Source organism: Periophthalmus magnuspinnatus, chromosome 7 (genome assembly GCF_009829125.3).
Source record: "Periophthalmus magnuspinnatus isolate fPerMag1 chromosome 7, fPerMag1.2.pri, whole genome shotgun sequence".
NCBI lineage: Eukaryota > Metazoa > Chordata > Actinopteri > Gobiiformes > Gobiidae > Periophthalmus > Periophthalmus magnuspinnatus.
This window is the reverse complement of record NC_047132.1, coordinates 25945110-25962352: the sequence shown is the minus strand read 5'-3', so window position 1 is coordinate 25962352 and position 17243 is coordinate 25945110. Positions and strand designations below refer to the sequence as shown.

The window sequence follows — 17243 nt, the reverse complement described above, 5'->3', positions numbered from 1 at the left end:
AACTCGCTGCGTCACGCCTGGACGGTGGGGTATTTTGTCAGTTTAATGAATTGTCCGTCAGGCCAGGGCCATATCGCAGGCCGCGCAGGGAGAGGCCAGCAGGGACCCAGACACTAAGTCGGTATTTATTACACTGCCTTTGTCACTAATTGAGCTAATTATCACTGACTCCTTAGCACTCCCACAGGCTGTGCCCCCTACACAGCCTGCAGCCACTGTCCCACTCCACTCTCACGCATGGGATTTGAACTCTTGTCTTCCTCGACATTTAAGCTGTCTGGCAATTTTTGTCAGTTTTTTTGTCAGGGTGCAGACATTTATGTAAAACTGCTTCTAGTACACTATTCAATAATGTTTTCAATATGCCTTACAATATAAGACAATTATGATAACTTGATAAGACAAATTCTTAGTAAGGTAGTCTCATGCAGGAATGATAAATTACTTTGTCATTTACACCAGATCATGCATCTTCCAACAAATTTATAAAAGTTTGGGACGTGTATGCACAATGAGTCTTTGATTGGTTTGATTTGTAATGTAAAAATAACAAATATGTTGTACGTAAAAAATAACAAAAAAAGTACTTAATTACAAGTTGGAATTGTTTGTAATTCACCTACACAATACACTTGAACTGAATCTTGAATTATCAACTCAGTTTTAGGACAACAATGAAAACTTTATGCACAGCGGTGGTCAGTCTTGACGGCTAAATATGATTTCTTGTCAGTGTTGGGCAAATGAGTCTCTGCTTCCAAGTGCTGTAAATGTATACTGTATAAAGTAGGGGGTTGTGGCTGGATAAGTAGTCTCTGTGGTTGGGGCCACAGATGCAGAAATGTTTTGTGAGCTGCAGAAAAGGGCTGCTTTAGACTAAGTAATAGGATTAGGCAAAGGACACCCAGGGACAGGCTTATATGTTCACTTGGATGGTTGTCTAAACTTTCCCAAACACACAATGTATACTGGGCTTTGTCATCTTTTAGCATCTGTCCACACTGGTTAATTGAAAATATAAACTTTATTGTTCTATTATTTAATACAAAAGGAAGTCTACATTTCTAAATCATTTTTATACCTTCCTACAGAAATAAATATTTTGTATTTATTTACACATTTAAAAAGTAGATATTCAGTGCATGACCACATACATTACAGAGTACAAGTTAATGTTGGACTTTAAAAAAACTGATTCAATTAATGCCTGATTTACACAGTTATTATGGCGCATGTTACCCATCTTGCGCATGACACCATTATAAATACATTTATATTTTAATATTTACAGTATTTTGGTTCTTTTTGTTCATACTCATAATTAATATATTTTTGGTTGAGCCATTTGCTACATGCTAAATCGAAATCAGTGTACTCAATCCTCTTACATTACACTTGATAGTGACAATAGGGCTGATGTTGAAGGCTGCTGACAATTCATTATTTATTTTGCCTGAGATTTGCCAAACTAGCCCTTTGTGTCATCATATTCAGTGTGTTGATAATACATTCAAACTCAGCCTCAGTAAGATTTCTGGTTATGTCTAAATTTCAGTTTTTCTTGGCAGTTTCTGTTTCCAGTTGGGTAACAACAAGATCATCATGTGGTAAGTTTGAGGGACCATAAGGAGTTAAGGTGTATTCAGCTCCAGAGAAATCTAAACACACAGGACCAAAGTGGTGAGGAAATTGTAAGAGTTTGGGCTGTCTCCTATGCCTAAGAATACAAGTGTGGACAAAGGGTGTCCCTTGGTAGATATACTTAAGGAGCCAAGCTTCAGCTAAAGAAAACAAAACCTGAATTTTCTTAACTATCTGTCCTCTTGTTAGACGACTTCACCAGTTTATGAGAACATGTTTGTGGCTCTGTGGCCACAGAAACATCTGTAAAACATTGTGTCCAGTCTTTGGCCGACGTGGGAGAGGCTGCAGTTCTACCTGGGTACAGCAATCAATTCTGGACCACATAAACCTCTGTTTACGCCATTCTCATTTATCCACAGTGTAAACAAGGGACGAGTGGAGAATGTCCCCTTGATATGGATCATAAATGTTGTCTTGAAATACCCTCATATTAATGTGAAGCACCAAGGTGGCGTTAAAGCACCTACAACATTTTGATACCCTGTTTATAGTTTTGTGCCATAAATTCCTTATTTAAGTACATTAGAGGCCATGGCAGTCCACCACACATTTAACTATTAAGATGATCTTAGTAGTTGATAAAAAAGAGAATCGAAATCATAAACACTGGTGTAATGTCCGTGTACTGGTGCAGTTGAGGCAGCTGACGTGACAGCACCAGTGAAAAGTGCAGTGGCAACGCTCTGTCACACTCTCTGTCCGAGACTTATATCCACGGCCACAGCACAGAAGCTCACAGCCATCTAGACCAGGAGAGGAGCTGTTGCATGTTCTTCCAGAGGTGCCCAGAGTGCCAGTCTTCCCATTATAGGAACAGAAATTTGGAGATTTCTCAAAGTACACCAAGTCCATGGCAGAAGGAGCTTTATGAGCTGAGTTTTCAGGTTCCAAATGTCGTGGGTCAGCTCTGTGAGAGGCTCTGTTGCTCCCCTTGTTGCCATAAACTACTCTGGATGCCCCGTCAAAGCGATCCTTTAAGAAGTCTCCCACTGTGCGAAAGTTGGGCAGGCGCATCCAGCAGGTACGCACAGTACAAGAACCTGACATGCCATGGCATTTACACTCCTGATGCATCTCTGATGACACTGTCTGCATGAAAAAAAAACATTACTTTTTGTGAAGGTCAGTTAAATAATTTTGCCAGTCTTTGCTCGATATGTACCCACCAATCTGCCCGCTTCGTTGTTGTGGAGGTTGGTGAGGTAGCGGAGGTCCCGGCCTTTCTCACTTGAGTCCACAAACTCTCGTGTGAACATGCGGCCGAAGTCCACATTGTCACTGCAGCCTCCCCAGTGCCAGTCTGGCCCCCCAGGACCTCTGCGACGATAGTCACACGTACATGACTCTATGGCCCCCTCTGAGCAGGAGCGGGCCACAGCATGGGTCACCCCTGCACTTGTAATGGCAAATACAAATGCAGTTTCCCGGCAACCTGAAGAAACATACCTTCAGTTAACATTTCAAACTTCTTTATATAAACACTATTATATTGTTAAATGATAACAGTATTCATATTTTGTATTGGCTATTGATCATGCCATCCCAAATCATCCAAATATCCCCTGATAACAGTGGCTCACCACGGTTGACAATTTTGCCAAATATTGCCGGGCTGTGGGTGGTCGGGCAGTTCCAGCGGCGGTTGCGGAATTGCCACTTGCACTCTTTTATGGCAGTGTGCAGCCCAGCAGCAATGGAGTGTAAGATGCCAGGATTCTGCCGAATCAGTCGCCGCTGGCGTCGACTCAGCAAAGCCAGGCTGGGGTCTAAGACCAACTGTACGTTCTTGGAGTTAGTGAGCAGGTTGGAAGATGAAGCCACATTGACAATCCCCCTGGACACAACATAAGGAAAATCTGTTCAGAATCTGAACTTCATTGAACTGCTTATTTTGGGACAGTAAAAGAAAACAAAAAATATATATTATTATTAGGCCAAAGACAAACATAAAACAACTTTATCTTGACTAAATCTAACAAATATACCTATAATAAACTTGAAGAATACAGCTGTATAATTGTGCAGTAATAACATCACAGTTGGCACTACAGCCTGAAATTAGTAGGCCTAGGTTGTTGGTTTTTTTTCCTTTTTATTTTTAAATAAGTGTCATTTAACCAAATGCTATATTTAATCCCCCATTTCACTGTAAATGTATGCATATAATATAATCCACTGTGCGTCATGGCCTTGTTATGACAAAAGGCATAGGCCTAATGAATGGATGGCCTTAATAGAGATCACCTCAACAACAAGCAAGGCCTAGAGGCGTTGTAGACGCCCGCTGCTTATTACAAAACTGTTGCTTCATCTACTTTCTTTGATGTAGTTTTAAACAGCGTTTAAGCTCAAAATGCTGCAGAATTAGACTACCAAAACATTTGGTAATCATGTAGTCTAGTCAATATAGCCTATATATAATTATAAACAAGTAGCTTTAAAGTAAGAATCATTTATTAACGCATAATTGGTGTTTATTTTTCCCAATCAAAATAATGCATGTGCAGATATTTTAAGCTCCCTAAACAACAGCAATGGTTCACGTGAAGAGAAAAAAAAACAAAAAACAAAAACAAAAAAACTCCACAGCTGAAGCCACATGCCTTAAAATCATGTGGTGGCTTTTATGTAACGAGTGCCAAAACCAACACATTATTTCGAGCCGCGAGAACAGTACAAAGTCAAATGAAGCACTGAGCGCGTCTCCGGGGGTTACAATAAATCCTGATAAGTGAGTGCATCCTTCGGTATCTCTACTCACCACCACCGGCCACTGTTGTTGACGGCCCCAGTGCCCGAGAGCGAGGACACGAGCAGGATGCAAGCCGCTTTGACACTCAGCAGCAGCACCAGGCTCTTCATTGCGTCCACTCCTCACTGCTCGCAAACGAGAGGTTTAATGCAACATGTTGCAAATTCTACAATACGCACATGAAAAAAATATAATAAGACATGAGTAGATCAATACTAAAATAAATCTAATCAAAAGTTATCACAAACGACTGATGCACCGATTGTTAATCATCCTCTAAATTGGAGATGGTGGCATAATGTACAAACTCACCAAGCGCAGTTCTTCCGTAAAGATGAGGTAAAGACGCACAGACTTTAGTGATTTGAGTATGGAGAGGAGACAGGATGTTAAATGTCGGCAAGTGTCCAGGCAGGATGCTACTGCTGCTGCTGCCCTCCTCACTGTGTCTCGCTTAGTGATGCTCTGCACAGCGCATTGAACGCGTGGGACAGTCCCGAAGACTTGATCCCCTCGGTGACTGATAGGCAACACATTCTTCTCTTATTGAGCGCTACGAGGGGAATAAAAAAGGGATTTGCTGCTCTCATCTCCCTCTGTTTTTTCCGAGCCTTTTCAATAGGATTGGAGGGAGGGATAGTTAATGCTCTTCATAGGGTGCACAATGAATAAGGAAACACAACATGGTCTTAAAAAGAGAAAGAAAAAAGTAGGACAATCCTTGAAGTTGCGCATAGACTTGTGGAATCTCACGGCCATCACATCACTCTTCCCTATATGATGCTGGGGAGTTCTTCCTTAAGAGAAGCGTCTGGGAGCGCACTCTGCCACAGATGCTGTAGGCACGCCCGTTTTGTGCGTTGTAGTTTCTTCTGTCACGGTACAAATATGAGTATCTAAAACTGCCCTTTTTGCCCGGTGGTTGGATTAGCCTACTCCCTAACCGCATCTACTCCTCCTCTCTCCAAACACCCTCCCAGAGTCTATGACTAAGGGCATTTTCAGTCCTGAATTTGCAGCATAAATACATTTAGCCTATGAAAAAAATGCATAGGATAAAGAGCCTAAATCGGTGTTAATAATGTTATTTTCTAAATAGCTTGATGAAGGCAATGATGAACCCGGTAAGAAAGGATGAGTGAGTTAGAATATTACCGTCCCAACATCTGGCCTACAGACCTCCATCGCTGCACATGTATCCATGCAGTGCAATCACATCTTGAGCCGTTTTGCGGCATCTCCATCTAACCAAACCAGGAGCAACCCTAACTGCCACCAGACCTCTCCATATAGCAGCCTGCTGCTGAGCGGTGTCTTATGTGACATATCCTAACCAATTTGCACGGTCCACTTTAGTCAGCACCGTGGCTGCAGCCGCCAGCCTTTCTCTGTCTCGTTCTGAGATGACAGTAAAAGGAAGTGGGCTTTTGTAAAGGGCTTTAATGGTAGCGCCCTACGTTTTTACTGCAGCCTCTAAGAAGGTGCTCAAATGAGTTTCCTGAAGCAGTCATGCGACACCGAGCAGATTAGAGATTCAATCCGGATAAAGGGGGCCTTTTATATACAAATCAACTTAAAATCACTTTTTAAGCCACTTAGATATACACGCCAAAGCAGAATGCTAATGCACTTTTCATTGCTGTAGGTTGGTGAATGGAAGGAGATTAAATGAATTGGTGTCACTATTTGAACCCTGTTCCGTGGAGGTTTAACTTAATTTTATTAAAGTAGCGCTGACTAGTGTCCATTATTTTGCCCCATGTCGTCTGCACCATTCACGTAGCCTATAGGCCTACCTGTAATGTCATTTAAAATTCTATTTAATTTGACATACAATAGTAAAGGTGTTCCATCAGATTGTAAAGCTCGTACACGGTGTGTAAAGGCTGACGAAATGAAATAGACACTAATTGGTGAAAGGAGAGGGCGCGGTGTGAGGGTCATTTTCTGGCGTACAGATGAAGTCGTTATTCCCACCTGTAAGTGTTATGCTTTTTCTTTTATTTTATATTAATAATACGTTAACGTTTGTTTGAAAAAAAAAAAAAGTTTAGGCAAGTTGTCATATTTTCTGCTCATTATTGTTCAGGAGTTCAAGCGCATTGTGGCTGTGCGTAACTTTAGTTTCGGAGACGCATTTTTACGCTTGAGACAAATGCACACAAAACAAAACAATTCACAACTGTTGGTCCAACTTTTATATTGGCCAATATTTAGCAAACAGCCGCCCGTTGAGGCATCTCCCCTCCCCTCTTTCTTTCCCCCTCCCGTTTACGCGTCCCCGAGTTTCTCTGTTCTCCGTCTTCAGTCTTCTCTCGTTTGGCGGTGAATCGATAATACTTTACCCTTCTTCAGTTCTTAAATTCCAGTTATTTGCTGTTATTAACAGGATTGGGGAACAAGTGTTTTAATGTCACGTCGCGAAAGAATTCTAACAAAATGGAGCTTTCAAACAAACTCCGTTGGGAGCAACTCCTGATTTTGGCAGCAGCGCTTATGTCACCTGCGGTAAAGTAAGTGTAGGCTACTTGAGAAAGTCTGAGTTAGATGTTCACGCGGTTGAGTGGTCGTGGCTGGCTGTGTTTGTAAATAATTATCCTCTGTTGTCTGTAGTTTCTTAATTTTTGCCCGATAATAATAACATTAACTGTGGTTGTTTTTTACGTTACCAGTAAATTTCAACTTGATGTGGTTAATGGAACGTGTTTTATTTCCACAGTTGCACGCTTCTAAAATGGCTCATTTTTATTTTTAAGAGCTGGTGTTACCTTATTTGTTAATTTACTATCTAAGCAAGTTCAACTTCTTTCCATCACCGCTCAGTGTGTTTAATGAACTGACAAATATAATGACTCATCCACCCACTCCACACCTCCAAAATCTCTGCTTTTTTCTTTCTGTGCAGGGTGCTGTGCAATGATATCCTCAGCCTGAAGGTGGCAGGAGACCCAGTGCTCACCCCTAACTCTGTTTGTCTGAGGCTGCCAGGCCTCAGTAAGAGGCAGATGAGAATGTGTGTCCGCAGTCCTGATGTCACAGCCTCTGCCCTGCAGGGCATTCAGGTGGCTCTACATGAATGCCAGCATCAGCTCCGGGATCAGCGCTGGAACTGTTCAACACTGGAGGGTCAGGACAAGCTGCCCCACCACAACATCATCCTCAACAGGGGTGAGAGTTTGAGGCAAGCTGATAATGGAACAGATGAAGATGTAGGGTAACACAGGTTAAAACAGCATTGTGATGAGGTCTAACAACACTGCTGCTTTGTTCCAGGTTTCCGTGAGAGCGCCTTCTCACTGGCTCTGCTGGCAGCGGGTGTGGCCCACTCTGTGGCCACTGCATGTAGTATGGGTAAACTGCGGGGCTGTGGCTGTGAGGCCAAGCGCAGAATCGACGATGACAAGATTCGTCTAAAACTTTCTCAGCTGCAGCTGCAGACGCTGCAGAAAGGCGGGGTGGGCAGGCCCCGCGTGCTTCCTGCTGAGATGACCGGTTTCCATGGCAACCTACCTGCTCACCTTCACACTACTCATCCCTCCATTATCCTCAAGACTTTACCCAATGAGCTGAGCTCTATGCAGGAGACTTGGGAATGGGGCGGCTGTAGTCATGATGTCCGCTTTGGGGACCGTTTCGCCAGGGACTGGCTTGACACTCGAGGTTCTCCAAGAGATATCCATGCCCGGATGAGAATGCACAACAACAAAGTTGGGCGACAGGTGAGATTTACTATTGCACTGTCATTTATAGCAGTGGTTCCCAACCTGAGGGGGTAGGTTGTTGTTTGTCTGAAATAATGCTTGTTTAGAATATTCTGGATAACATAATGCAATTGTGGGGGTGCATTTTTCGGTCTGGGGGGGCCAGCAAATTTCATGGACCAGTGCGGTTGGCTTCAATGAAAAAAGTTGGGAACCAATTTAAATTATTTATAGTGTTACAATTTCTTACTAGTTTTGCCTGCTCTACAGATAGTGACTGACAACATGAAGAGGAAATGCAAATGTCATGGAACATCAGGGAGCTGTCAGTTCAAAACCTGTTGGCATGTGTCACCAGAGTTTCGGCTTGTCGGTTCTATACTCAAGGAGAAATTTCTATCGGCCATTTTTGTCAACTCTCAGAACAAGAACAATGGTGTTTTTAACCCACGATCTGGGAATAGTGCAAGAGGAAGCACTGGAGGATTTAAGGGAGGTCGCCGCCGTACAATGTCCAGAGAACTCGTGTACTTTGAGAAGTCTCCAGATTTTTGTGAATACGATCCATCCATCGACTCTTTGGGTACACAGGGTCGCACCTGCAACAAGACCAGCTACAACACAGACAGCTGCAGCTCATTGTGTTGTGGCCGGGGACACAACATCTTAAAGCAGACTCGAAATGAACGCTGTAATTGCAGATTCCACTGGTGCTGCTACGTGTTATGTGATGAGTGTCGTCTCACGGAGTGGGTCAACGTGTGCAAGTAGAGAGGAGTTGTGATACTGCATCGGTTTTTCCACTTGTGTAACCTTCCTGGTGACTGTTTATTCCCCAGATCCTCTTTTTTGCTCCATCATCTGGGATCTATTTTCTCTTTAGCCTCTGTTATTCTCAGAATGCCAAGTCAGAGAATGAATAGGTGACTCATGTCACTTGCCTCGCATTTGTGTTTAGACGCTGCTCTATCAGGCCTGGGTAACCCCTGTGTCACTCAAGCTGTTTGTGTAAATGTGTACAGTACTTTTTCATGCACTAGTGTATTTATGTAAATCTACATTCACTTTTTTCTGAGTTGTTAACCTTACAGTATCCATGTTTGGTGATATGTTTTCACGATTGAGAAGTGTACAGTATATTTTTTTTTATAGCTGTGAAATGCCATTGTTTATTTTTGTATCTAAATGTTAAAACAAAATTGAACTACCAACACCATGTATTTCACAATGCATTTCTTTGCATCAATATGTAGATATTGCTGTTTAAAATTAGACGCAATTCATGGGTGGTTGTATTGAAAATTCAGGGATACTTTAAATGTATCCCACATGCAATGTAGGGATGTTAAATTGGCTAATGGACCGATTCTGAAGAAATGCTGCTGAGTGTTCTGTAGCAGTCTCAATGGGGTGTAAGCGCTACGCTCTGTTTTAGGAGGTGCAAGGCTTTTTTACGACCACTTTATGCAGATAGAAGAACGTTTTAAGACTTTTATTTTTGGAGTGCATTAAGTGACAGGGAGAGGGAGTTTTGAGGGGTCTACCAGTCTTTGCTAGTGTGATCATCCAAGGGGATCATCTGTCCTGGGTTCATATCCAAGGACTGGAAAACCAAGTCTGTCTGAGATTTTAATGATGCGAGTGTCAAAGATATACATTGTGCAAATGGCATATCAACTGTAAATCATTTGACTGCAGTTTAGATAAGAGATAAATAAGAATGTGGTCTGTGATTAATCAGTGCATTCCATTTCAATAAAAAAAAAAAAATTGATCAAATAAAACATTACAGAAAAGCAATTGCAATTCACTAATGTGTAAATGTTAGTGAAAACATGTGACATTGGCTGACTTATTAAAACCATGCATGCAAGTAGCAGATTCCTGGTAGTAAAAGTGCACTTGTGTTTATTATGCTGCAGATGTAGTTTTCAGATGTCAGCACCTGAAGGATTTACTGTACTACTGCAATGTTGAGAAGATTCAGTCTGTCTCCTCTGTTTTGTATGGAGATGGTTATCTGCAGTGGGACATTCCCTTATTGCCAGAATGTGAATGTGCTATAAAATGTTGTGACACTGGTCAAACTATGATGGGTGTACAGTGGAGCAATAAACTGATATAAATGATAAGAATGCATTTATGGTTTCTTCATTTGTGTTGTTTGTCCCTGCAGCAGTTGCAAAAGGGGAATTTCCTGTCATTGTTCCCGTGTAGCATGTGCATGACAGATCTTGTGTGTACAGCTTTAGATTTTATCCTTGTGTATCATTTCTCCCCATTCTTCACTATACTCTCCCCCTCATGGAGCAGGCATGGACAAATGCATAGCAACGCAATGGCTGCCATGGAGTAATGACAACCAGACTTGGCTCAAATTAGAGAGAGAGGAAGTTATGAGAGATAAAAGTGACCCTCTTTGATTGACAGGATGATTATATGTATAAAGTAAGGCGATTTAGTGTGTTTAGTTGGATATGAAGATGTGGAGATATCCTCACTATACGTACAGCCGGTATGCAGAACCGAGAGGGCAAACAGGGTACGACTATATGGAGAAGGGGGTGAATAAAGTGTACGCTGTGTAAATACATGCCTCAAAAACATCTGCTTCTCCACTCCCCTTTCATTTTTGATGTGGGACAGAGAGGAGAGCACAAGGAGCCAGCTACCCAGAACATCAAAGCCCCTGCCCTCAACGTGCAGGCCCTCATTAGTTCAGCTAGCAGAACCAACCAGACTTGTGATTGTGTTTGCTGGGGTGCGCACTGGCAGACACTTCAGAGGAAAACGAGTCCTTTAAGTCATAACTCCCATGCACCCCACCTTCACATATACCACTACTACACCAAGCCCGCTTTAACCCTCATGTAACCCTCTCTCTCTGCAGTCCCTGCTCAGGCTCTCCCCAACCAGTCACTCCACCCCATAATCTGGTGTGCAGCTGCAAACATCTGCTCCCCTCCCTCTGCCCTCGCCACTGAATTGATAAACACATCTATCACTAAACCACTAACTGACTCACCTACAACTTGTGCAAGATGGAACCTTGTGATGACCATTTTTAGTTTTTTATATTTTTTTATATACACAATAGTTTAATTAAGTTACCGATCCCCTAGAAGTTCCTTTTAGGTGCCTCATGTTGCCTCATTAGAGGGTCACACAGTGGTGCTCCCTAGGATTATCTTGGCATCCTATTACAGCCACATAATTACTTATTCATTGGGTTGATTCCTATGTTAATTATTAAAATGTGCATTCTTACCCACTTTTGTATTATTGTTAGTATGAAGTTTTATATTGTATGCAGGTGACTGTGGTTTTTGTAGGCTAGATTTAATTTTTGCAATAGGTTTTTTTTTTTATCAATCTTATCCACTTTCCTGAGGTTGTATCTTTATCAGTTTAATTCATGAATGAATTGTAAAATAATTTTAAAGCAAAATTTCTGCCCCTTAATTAAGGTCGTACCAAAAAGCATTAATTAGTAATCTCAGATGATAAAAACATCAAAGTGTTTTAATTCAGTTCTCGCGAGATTCCAGGGTCGTTGCTACATTGTCTCGCGAGAACCTCGTCGAGTCCTTTCCCTGAATCCCGCAGCTGGTGGCCCGTCTGCCTTATCGTGGAGGGGTAAGTGAATGAGATGCAAACAGTGACAAATTTGATGAACGTATATAGGCTACTTTTAAACAACCACGGATGGATATTTCTGTGTGCATTTTTAATAATGATCCATAGTACCCCATAAAAGGCCGTGAATCGACGACATTAGGCCGAGCGGTGTCGTGACTGCATAAGGAGATTACAGCGCACAAATTCACAAGAAGGAATAATTAATACCACAGAGGAGATGTAGCAGATCATTTCGCAGCTATTGAGCCTTTTATACCCTGCTACAACATAAGTGCACCGTCTCTGCGCGTCCGGAGCCTGCTCCATCCTCGATGTGCAGCCGACATCCTCTCGCATTATGACAGATGCATGAATGTCCTGCCTCTGCAGCTGTACCAGGCTCTGCTGGCTAGCACCTCTGTACTGTACATGGGGCTGTACACCAAACGATGTGTACTATGGCACTGAGCATGTCAATACGAATAGATATTTTATGAACTCCGCGCTGCAGTGAATGAGAATAGTGTTATTCTATTGTGTTATTCGATTATGGACCGTTTATAAACAAAACCGTCCATTGTAATGGATATTATGTTGTAGTAACTAAATAGGCATTACTCACGTGTTTTTGTTGATTATCAGTGTTAAATTTACTGATCTCAGAGAGATGGTCAAATAAAACACAAATACACATAAAATACATTATTATTACCGGTATTATTATTATTATTATTATTATTATTATTATTATTATTATTATTATTATTATTATTATTATTATTATTATTATTATTACCATCATCATTATTATTATTATTTTATGCTTGCATAAAATGGCAATTTATTAAATTAGCAACATAATGTGCATTAAGTAACTACCATAGTGGTTACTTAATGCACAGACTTTCAATCAGATAGGCCTACAATTTGTGACAACAGACGTAAGGTTATATCAGCTGCTTGTGAGGTGTGAAGCACGCCTTCAGATAAGAGATTACTTGAAGCAGCATTGAGAAGAGTCATATGATGAATAAAATGATATTGCATATTTTGCACATACTAATTCTGAGTAGTTGCTGTGTTTTGTACGAGATGTGGCTTTTTATTCTTCTGTCTAATGTCTTTTGTCAGTTCTGCAACAACAAGGTGAAATAAAGCCATCGTCATGGGGAACATCTTTGGAAACCTGTTAAAAAGCCTTATAGGGAAAAAGGAGATGAGAATTCTTATGGTAGGACTTGATGCTGCTGGGAAAACCACTATTCTGTACAAGTTAAAACTTGGAGAAATTGTTACCACAATTCCTACAATTGGTAAGATGACCAATAACATTGATCATATCATTATTCTACACTAAAGAATTACTTGTCACACTCGCTTTGTGTAGGTTTCAATGTGGAGACAGTGGAGTACAAAAACATTAGCTTTACTGTGTGGGACGTGGGTGGCCAGGACAAAATCCGTCCCCTGTGGAGGCACTACTTCCAGAATACACAGGGTAAGCTACAGTGCCATAAACTCCCATCATGCTCTTGGCATGGGTCATGTTGGACTTCAGGCTGCATTACATAGGTCGCTCACACCTGGGGCGTTATGTGAGTAACGCTGCTCATGATGTCATATGCATCTTGCCTCCAGCTGTTTTATACTTACTGACATACTGTCTTAGTCATATTCAAAGCCTGGAGATGGTTGCCATTGCATTAAATTATGAGAAGATGAAGCTTGTGGTGACACAAAAAGTTTTTGTTTGTTTGTTTGTTTTTGTCATGGTAATAAGCATCAATTATGCATTAAACGTTTTAACCATGACCATGTACCTTACTGATACTGACTTAGCATACGACATGCAGCTAGTTAGACATTTAATACTAATCTCAAGTGTATCTATTTTCTGCCCTCAACAGCCCCAACTCTTTAGAAAGTTGTTTATGTAAATAAAGTCAACTAACCGCTTTTTACTGGTGTCAATAAAAATAGTATAATATTGTTTTTTTTAATTTAACTTTTGCATTTGCATATTTAAATTGTGTATGCAGGTTTGATCTTTGTGGTAGACAGTAATGATCGCGAGCGAGTAAACGAAGCCCGGGAGGAGCTCATGAGGATGTTGGCAGAGGACGAGCTGCGAGATGCTGTTCTGCTTGTCTTTGCCAACAAACAGGTACAAGACTTCAATGTGTCATTCAACTCTTATGTAACCACTGCTTCTGACATTATAACAAACTCCAATACATTTTTGTGCAGGATTTGCCAAACGCCATGAATGCTGCAGAGATCACAGACAAACTCGGCCTGCACTCTCTACGTCATCGCAACTGGTACATCCAGGCCACATGTGCTACGAGTGGTGACGGTCTGTACGAGGGCCTGGACTGGCTTGCCAACCAGCTCAAGAACAAGAAATGAGGGGTCCTGGGTCATTTGTGTAGAGGGAAGGTCCTGGTGCCAGCTCCAGGTAAAGATTATAATGGGTCTGTTTACATGTAGAGACAGGACAGTTCCTACAGGTGATCTCTCCCTGAACTTATAATGTTACACTATATTATGCCTTTTCTTATTTATTTGAGTCCAGAATTATCTTTGCTATTTAATTAAAATAAATGAAAAGTGCAATATAGGTTTATACTGCACAATATAAAATATATGGTTCTTAACAAAATGTTATTGTTTGAAATACTGACCGCATTACCTTTTCCGATTTTTGTTTGTATTGAAATTTTATCCAGATACTTGATGTGAATGATTAAGAATGTGAAAATAGTATAATGGCATTACAGCTAGCCAAGATTACAATATCAATATCATTGTTCAAAGCCTATACATAATCAGAATAATGTAATGTGCATAACAGTGTTTTACTGTAATCCAGTTTTCCTTCTCAGAATGATCTCAGTTGCGTAGGTTTTGTAATTGCTCTTATAATCTTCACACAGTAAAGTCTTCATTTTATTTTGTTGCAGATTTTATAAATGTTTATTTATTGTTTTTTTGCCTCACCACAAGCTTTTCGTTATGTTGTTATGTGCATTAAATGCTAAGGCAGCTGGTGAAAAAAACAGTGTATATTACTGCTTCCCCAATCTGCATGGAGATTCTAGTTTGGCTCACAAGTTTGTAGGGGCTGTGAACTCCGGCAGTCCACTGCTTCAGCATGCCTGGCTCAGCATCAGTAAAGACCATTTGTTTGGGATATTTGATGATGGCTGAAGTGAAACAGGCGCTCTGCACGAGCTCAGTGGATTAAGAACTGTTATTGGCCAGCCTTGTACAGAGCGATGCAGTGGAGCATGTGATTGGCAATATTAGAAAGCTTGTAAGGTTTTGAATGTTTGTTGTAGTCTTTTTGTGAGAGCAGCAGCATTTTGTGTTTAACATGTCTTTGATCCTAATTTATCCATCTGCGATTAATGTGACTCTTTTGTTTGTTGTGTTGCTGTATCTCTGTTTCATGTGGCACAAAATAACTGCATTACTATTGTACAACTTGTAATGTAATGTTATTTCCTGTATTTTGTGTTTATCAACCAAAACTCAAGTGTTGATTTTAGTAGTTTTTATTTTTATTTGCTTTTATGCCTATGGTCCTACTGTGTATCTGACACAAGCCACACTATTAGGTGAAAAGATGTTGATCGTAATAAAACGTTATAAGGCATGTTAATACTGCACAAGATCTGTAATAAAAGTGATCTGTCATTTCTCAGACTGTAGTCTAAATATCTGCTGCTGGTTGGAACACTGCTATACTGATGTTATGGATTAGTGTAAAGTTTACTGAAAACCTCTAATATGCAAAAGCATGCTTTTCTATGTCGGCTCCACTGTATATATATCTTCATGTAACAACTAAAATATACAATGGGATTACTGACCGTGAAGTGAAACATGTAGATATTCAGGTTGATGTGTCCGACAGACAGGGGCTTGTGTGTGTGATGTGCTCTATTCAGTTCAGTTTGGTGTGAACATTGTTTTGTGGCCTTCTATTGCCAGTTGTTGATTTATCTAACAAGTTTTTCTGTAGGAATGTCTAACATCCAGATACCCCAGCTACCATAGCCCTGATAACATTCTGTAGTTGTGGCTAAATAATGTTTCCCTTAAAGTTTGCTGAGTTTGACATTGTAGAAATTTAGTAACACTATGTAACATTCTCAGAGATGTATGGTACGACTGGGTTAAGTCAAATAATAAAAATAAAGAGCAAAGATGAACAAAATATGTTGCATATGTATTAAATTATTTCACTTGCACTTTGAAAAGGCGGGGCCACTGAGTTTTCAACAGGAAGTTATTGGATCAAATGTAAAATAATAATTTACATAAATCTGTGTATGTTTTAGTTTAATACTAAATATTAGAAAACAAGCATAATATGAGACATAAGACACACAAATACTGTTGAGTGTTGAATATTTGATCAATATTTTGTTTCTATAGATCTATGTATATTAATATGTCTTATGTGTTAATTGAACTCTCTTCCCAGACTGGAGTAGGATGTAGATGTCTGTTGTCTTTCTCCCATGGCCTTTCCAAAGTGCTGTCATCAAGACCTTTTTGGCACAATCAGGTAGTTTCTCTGTTGAATTACACAGTTTGGCCTTGTGTGAGCCAATCACAGGTCCATGTCTGGGCAAGTGCTGCTGTGTATCCAGGGGTGTGACAGCAGTATGTGGGTTAGAGCTGCTCTTAGGGCCACCGGCCCCCAGGGCCCCCTGCAGGCCAGTCACAATGGTAGCCCCAGGCCAGATGCCATAGCTGGGATTCCCACCCGTAACCGGGACGCCTTGGTCCAGGGCACAGACACACTGGCAGCAGCCCCACAATCAATTCATCAATCTCCAAGAGATGGCAACTGCAAAAGGCCACAGCAGTCACTCTCACAGTGGGTGCTGGACGGGACATGGCCACCAGGGATGACACTGGTGCTGACACTACAGAGGTATTGTAAAATCGCCAATTCTGCAGAAAGCACAGAGTCTGACCCAGCTACAAACAAACACCTCTTTTCATGAAGTAAGAAAAATTAATGATGGACTGTACACTTAAATAGGTAACAGACAATAGGTCACAAAATGAACAGTGGCCTTATTCAACAGCGTGACTAAATGTAATTTCAATTCAGTGCGTCTAGATAATATCACATTTAATTGATGATGAATTGAGTTTATTCTAGGGGAGAAAAGAGCTCATTAATAATTTGAATACAGTTTCTGAATGGAGTCACTGTGGCATCCAGTTCCTTGTCAAAATCCTGAGACGCTGCCTCCTCCTGCTGGAGAGAGAAATGTGAACAGTTCAAGGTTAGTCTTATCTTTTCCAGGGCTACATTAAATAACAAAACATTATTTGACATTGTTGTATCATAGATAGCATGTATGTCAATACATTTAAATATGTATTGCATATTTATTAATCTTGCATTACTGCTTCATGGTGATGTGTGTTTTCACTAACTTGATTTGTGCGGATGACACATTCAGATGCATGCTTGGGATTCATTTCCTGGAGACAAATCCCTA

General features: G+C 40.8%; 3 protein-coding genes across 3 annotated transcripts; 2 read left to right on the top strand and 1 right to left on the bottom strand.

Moving 5' to 3' along the window:
* Nucleotides 1-1205: 1205 nt before the first annotated feature.
* Nucleotides 1206-5239, bottom strand: wnt1 (wingless-type MMTV integration site family, member 1). The gene is made up of 5 exons (XM_033970165.2): nucleotides 4709-5239; nucleotides 4406-4521; nucleotides 3225-3478; nucleotides 2811-3076; nucleotides 1206-2733 (listed from the first exon to the last, which is right to left on the bottom strand). The coding sequence occupies exons 2-5, from the start codon at nucleotides 4504-4506 to the stop codon at nucleotides 2242-2244; spliced, it is 1113 nt and encodes a 370-aa protein (XP_033826056.1). The 5' UTR covers nucleotides 4507-4521; nucleotides 4709-5239; the 3' UTR covers nucleotides 1206-2241.
* Nucleotides 5240-6707: 1468 nt separating this feature from the next.
* On the top strand, nucleotides 6708-10224 carry wnt10b (wingless-type MMTV integration site family, member 10b). Its single transcript, XM_033970161.2, has 4 exons — nucleotides 6708-6909; nucleotides 7302-7564; nucleotides 7670-8115; nucleotides 8368-10224. Exons 1-4 carry the CDS (start codon nucleotides 6836-6838, stop codon nucleotides 8866-8868), a joined length of 1284 nt encoding a protein of 427 aa, XP_033826052.1. The 5' UTR covers nucleotides 6708-6835; the 3' UTR covers nucleotides 8869-10224.
* A 1431-nt stretch (nucleotides 10225-11655) lies between these two features.
* arf3a (ADP-ribosylation factor 3a) lies at nucleotides 11656-15937 on the top strand. The gene is made up of 5 exons (XM_033969856.2): nucleotides 11656-11733; nucleotides 12847-13028; nucleotides 13103-13213; nucleotides 13755-13879; nucleotides 13963-15937. Exons 2-5 carry the CDS (start codon nucleotides 12881-12883, stop codon nucleotides 14122-14124), a joined length of 546 nt encoding a protein of 181 aa, XP_033825747.1. The 5' UTR covers nucleotides 11656-11733; nucleotides 12847-12880; the 3' UTR covers nucleotides 14125-15937.
* The last annotated feature ends 1306 nt before the right edge of the window (nucleotides 15938-17243 follow it).

Bases quoted from the DNA above. Each gene is read 5' to 3' on its own strand.
- wnt10b (XM_033970161.2), top strand. From the start codon at position 6,836: ATGGAGCTTTCAAACAAACTCCGTTGGGAGCAACTCCTGATTTTGGCA. The intron at 7,565-7,669 runs GTGAGAGTTTGA...GCTTTGTTCCAG, and splicing joins CAACATCATCCTCAACAGGG to GTTTCCGTGAGAGCGCCTTC. The intron at 8,116-8,367 runs GTGAGATTTACT...CCTGCTCTACAG, and splicing joins ACAACAAAGTTGGGCGACAG to ATAGTGACTGACAACATGAA.
- wnt1 (XM_033970165.2), bottom strand. From the start codon at position 4,506: ATGAAGAGCCTGGTGCTGCTGCTGAGTGTCAAAGCGGCTTGCATCCTG. The intron at 3,479-4,405 runs GTGAGTAGAGAT...TGTTGTGTCCAG, and splicing joins AACAACAGTGGCCGGTGGTG to GGGGATTGTCAATGTGGCTT. The intron at 3,077-3,224 runs GTGAGCCACTGT...ATGTTTCTTCAG, and splicing joins TGGCAAAATTGTCAACCGTG to GTTGCCGGGAAACTGCATTT.
- arf3a (XM_033969856.2), top strand. From the start codon at position 12,881: ATGGGGAACATCTTTGGAAACCTGTTAAAAAGCCTTATAGGGAAAAAG. The intron at 13,029-13,102 runs GTAAGATGACCA...CGCTTTGTGTAG, and splicing joins TACCACAATTCCTACAATTG to GTTTCAATGTGGAGACAGTG. The intron at 13,214-13,754 runs GTAAGCTACAGT...TTGTGTATGCAG, and splicing joins CTACTTCCAGAATACACAGG to GTTTGATCTTTGTGGTAGAC.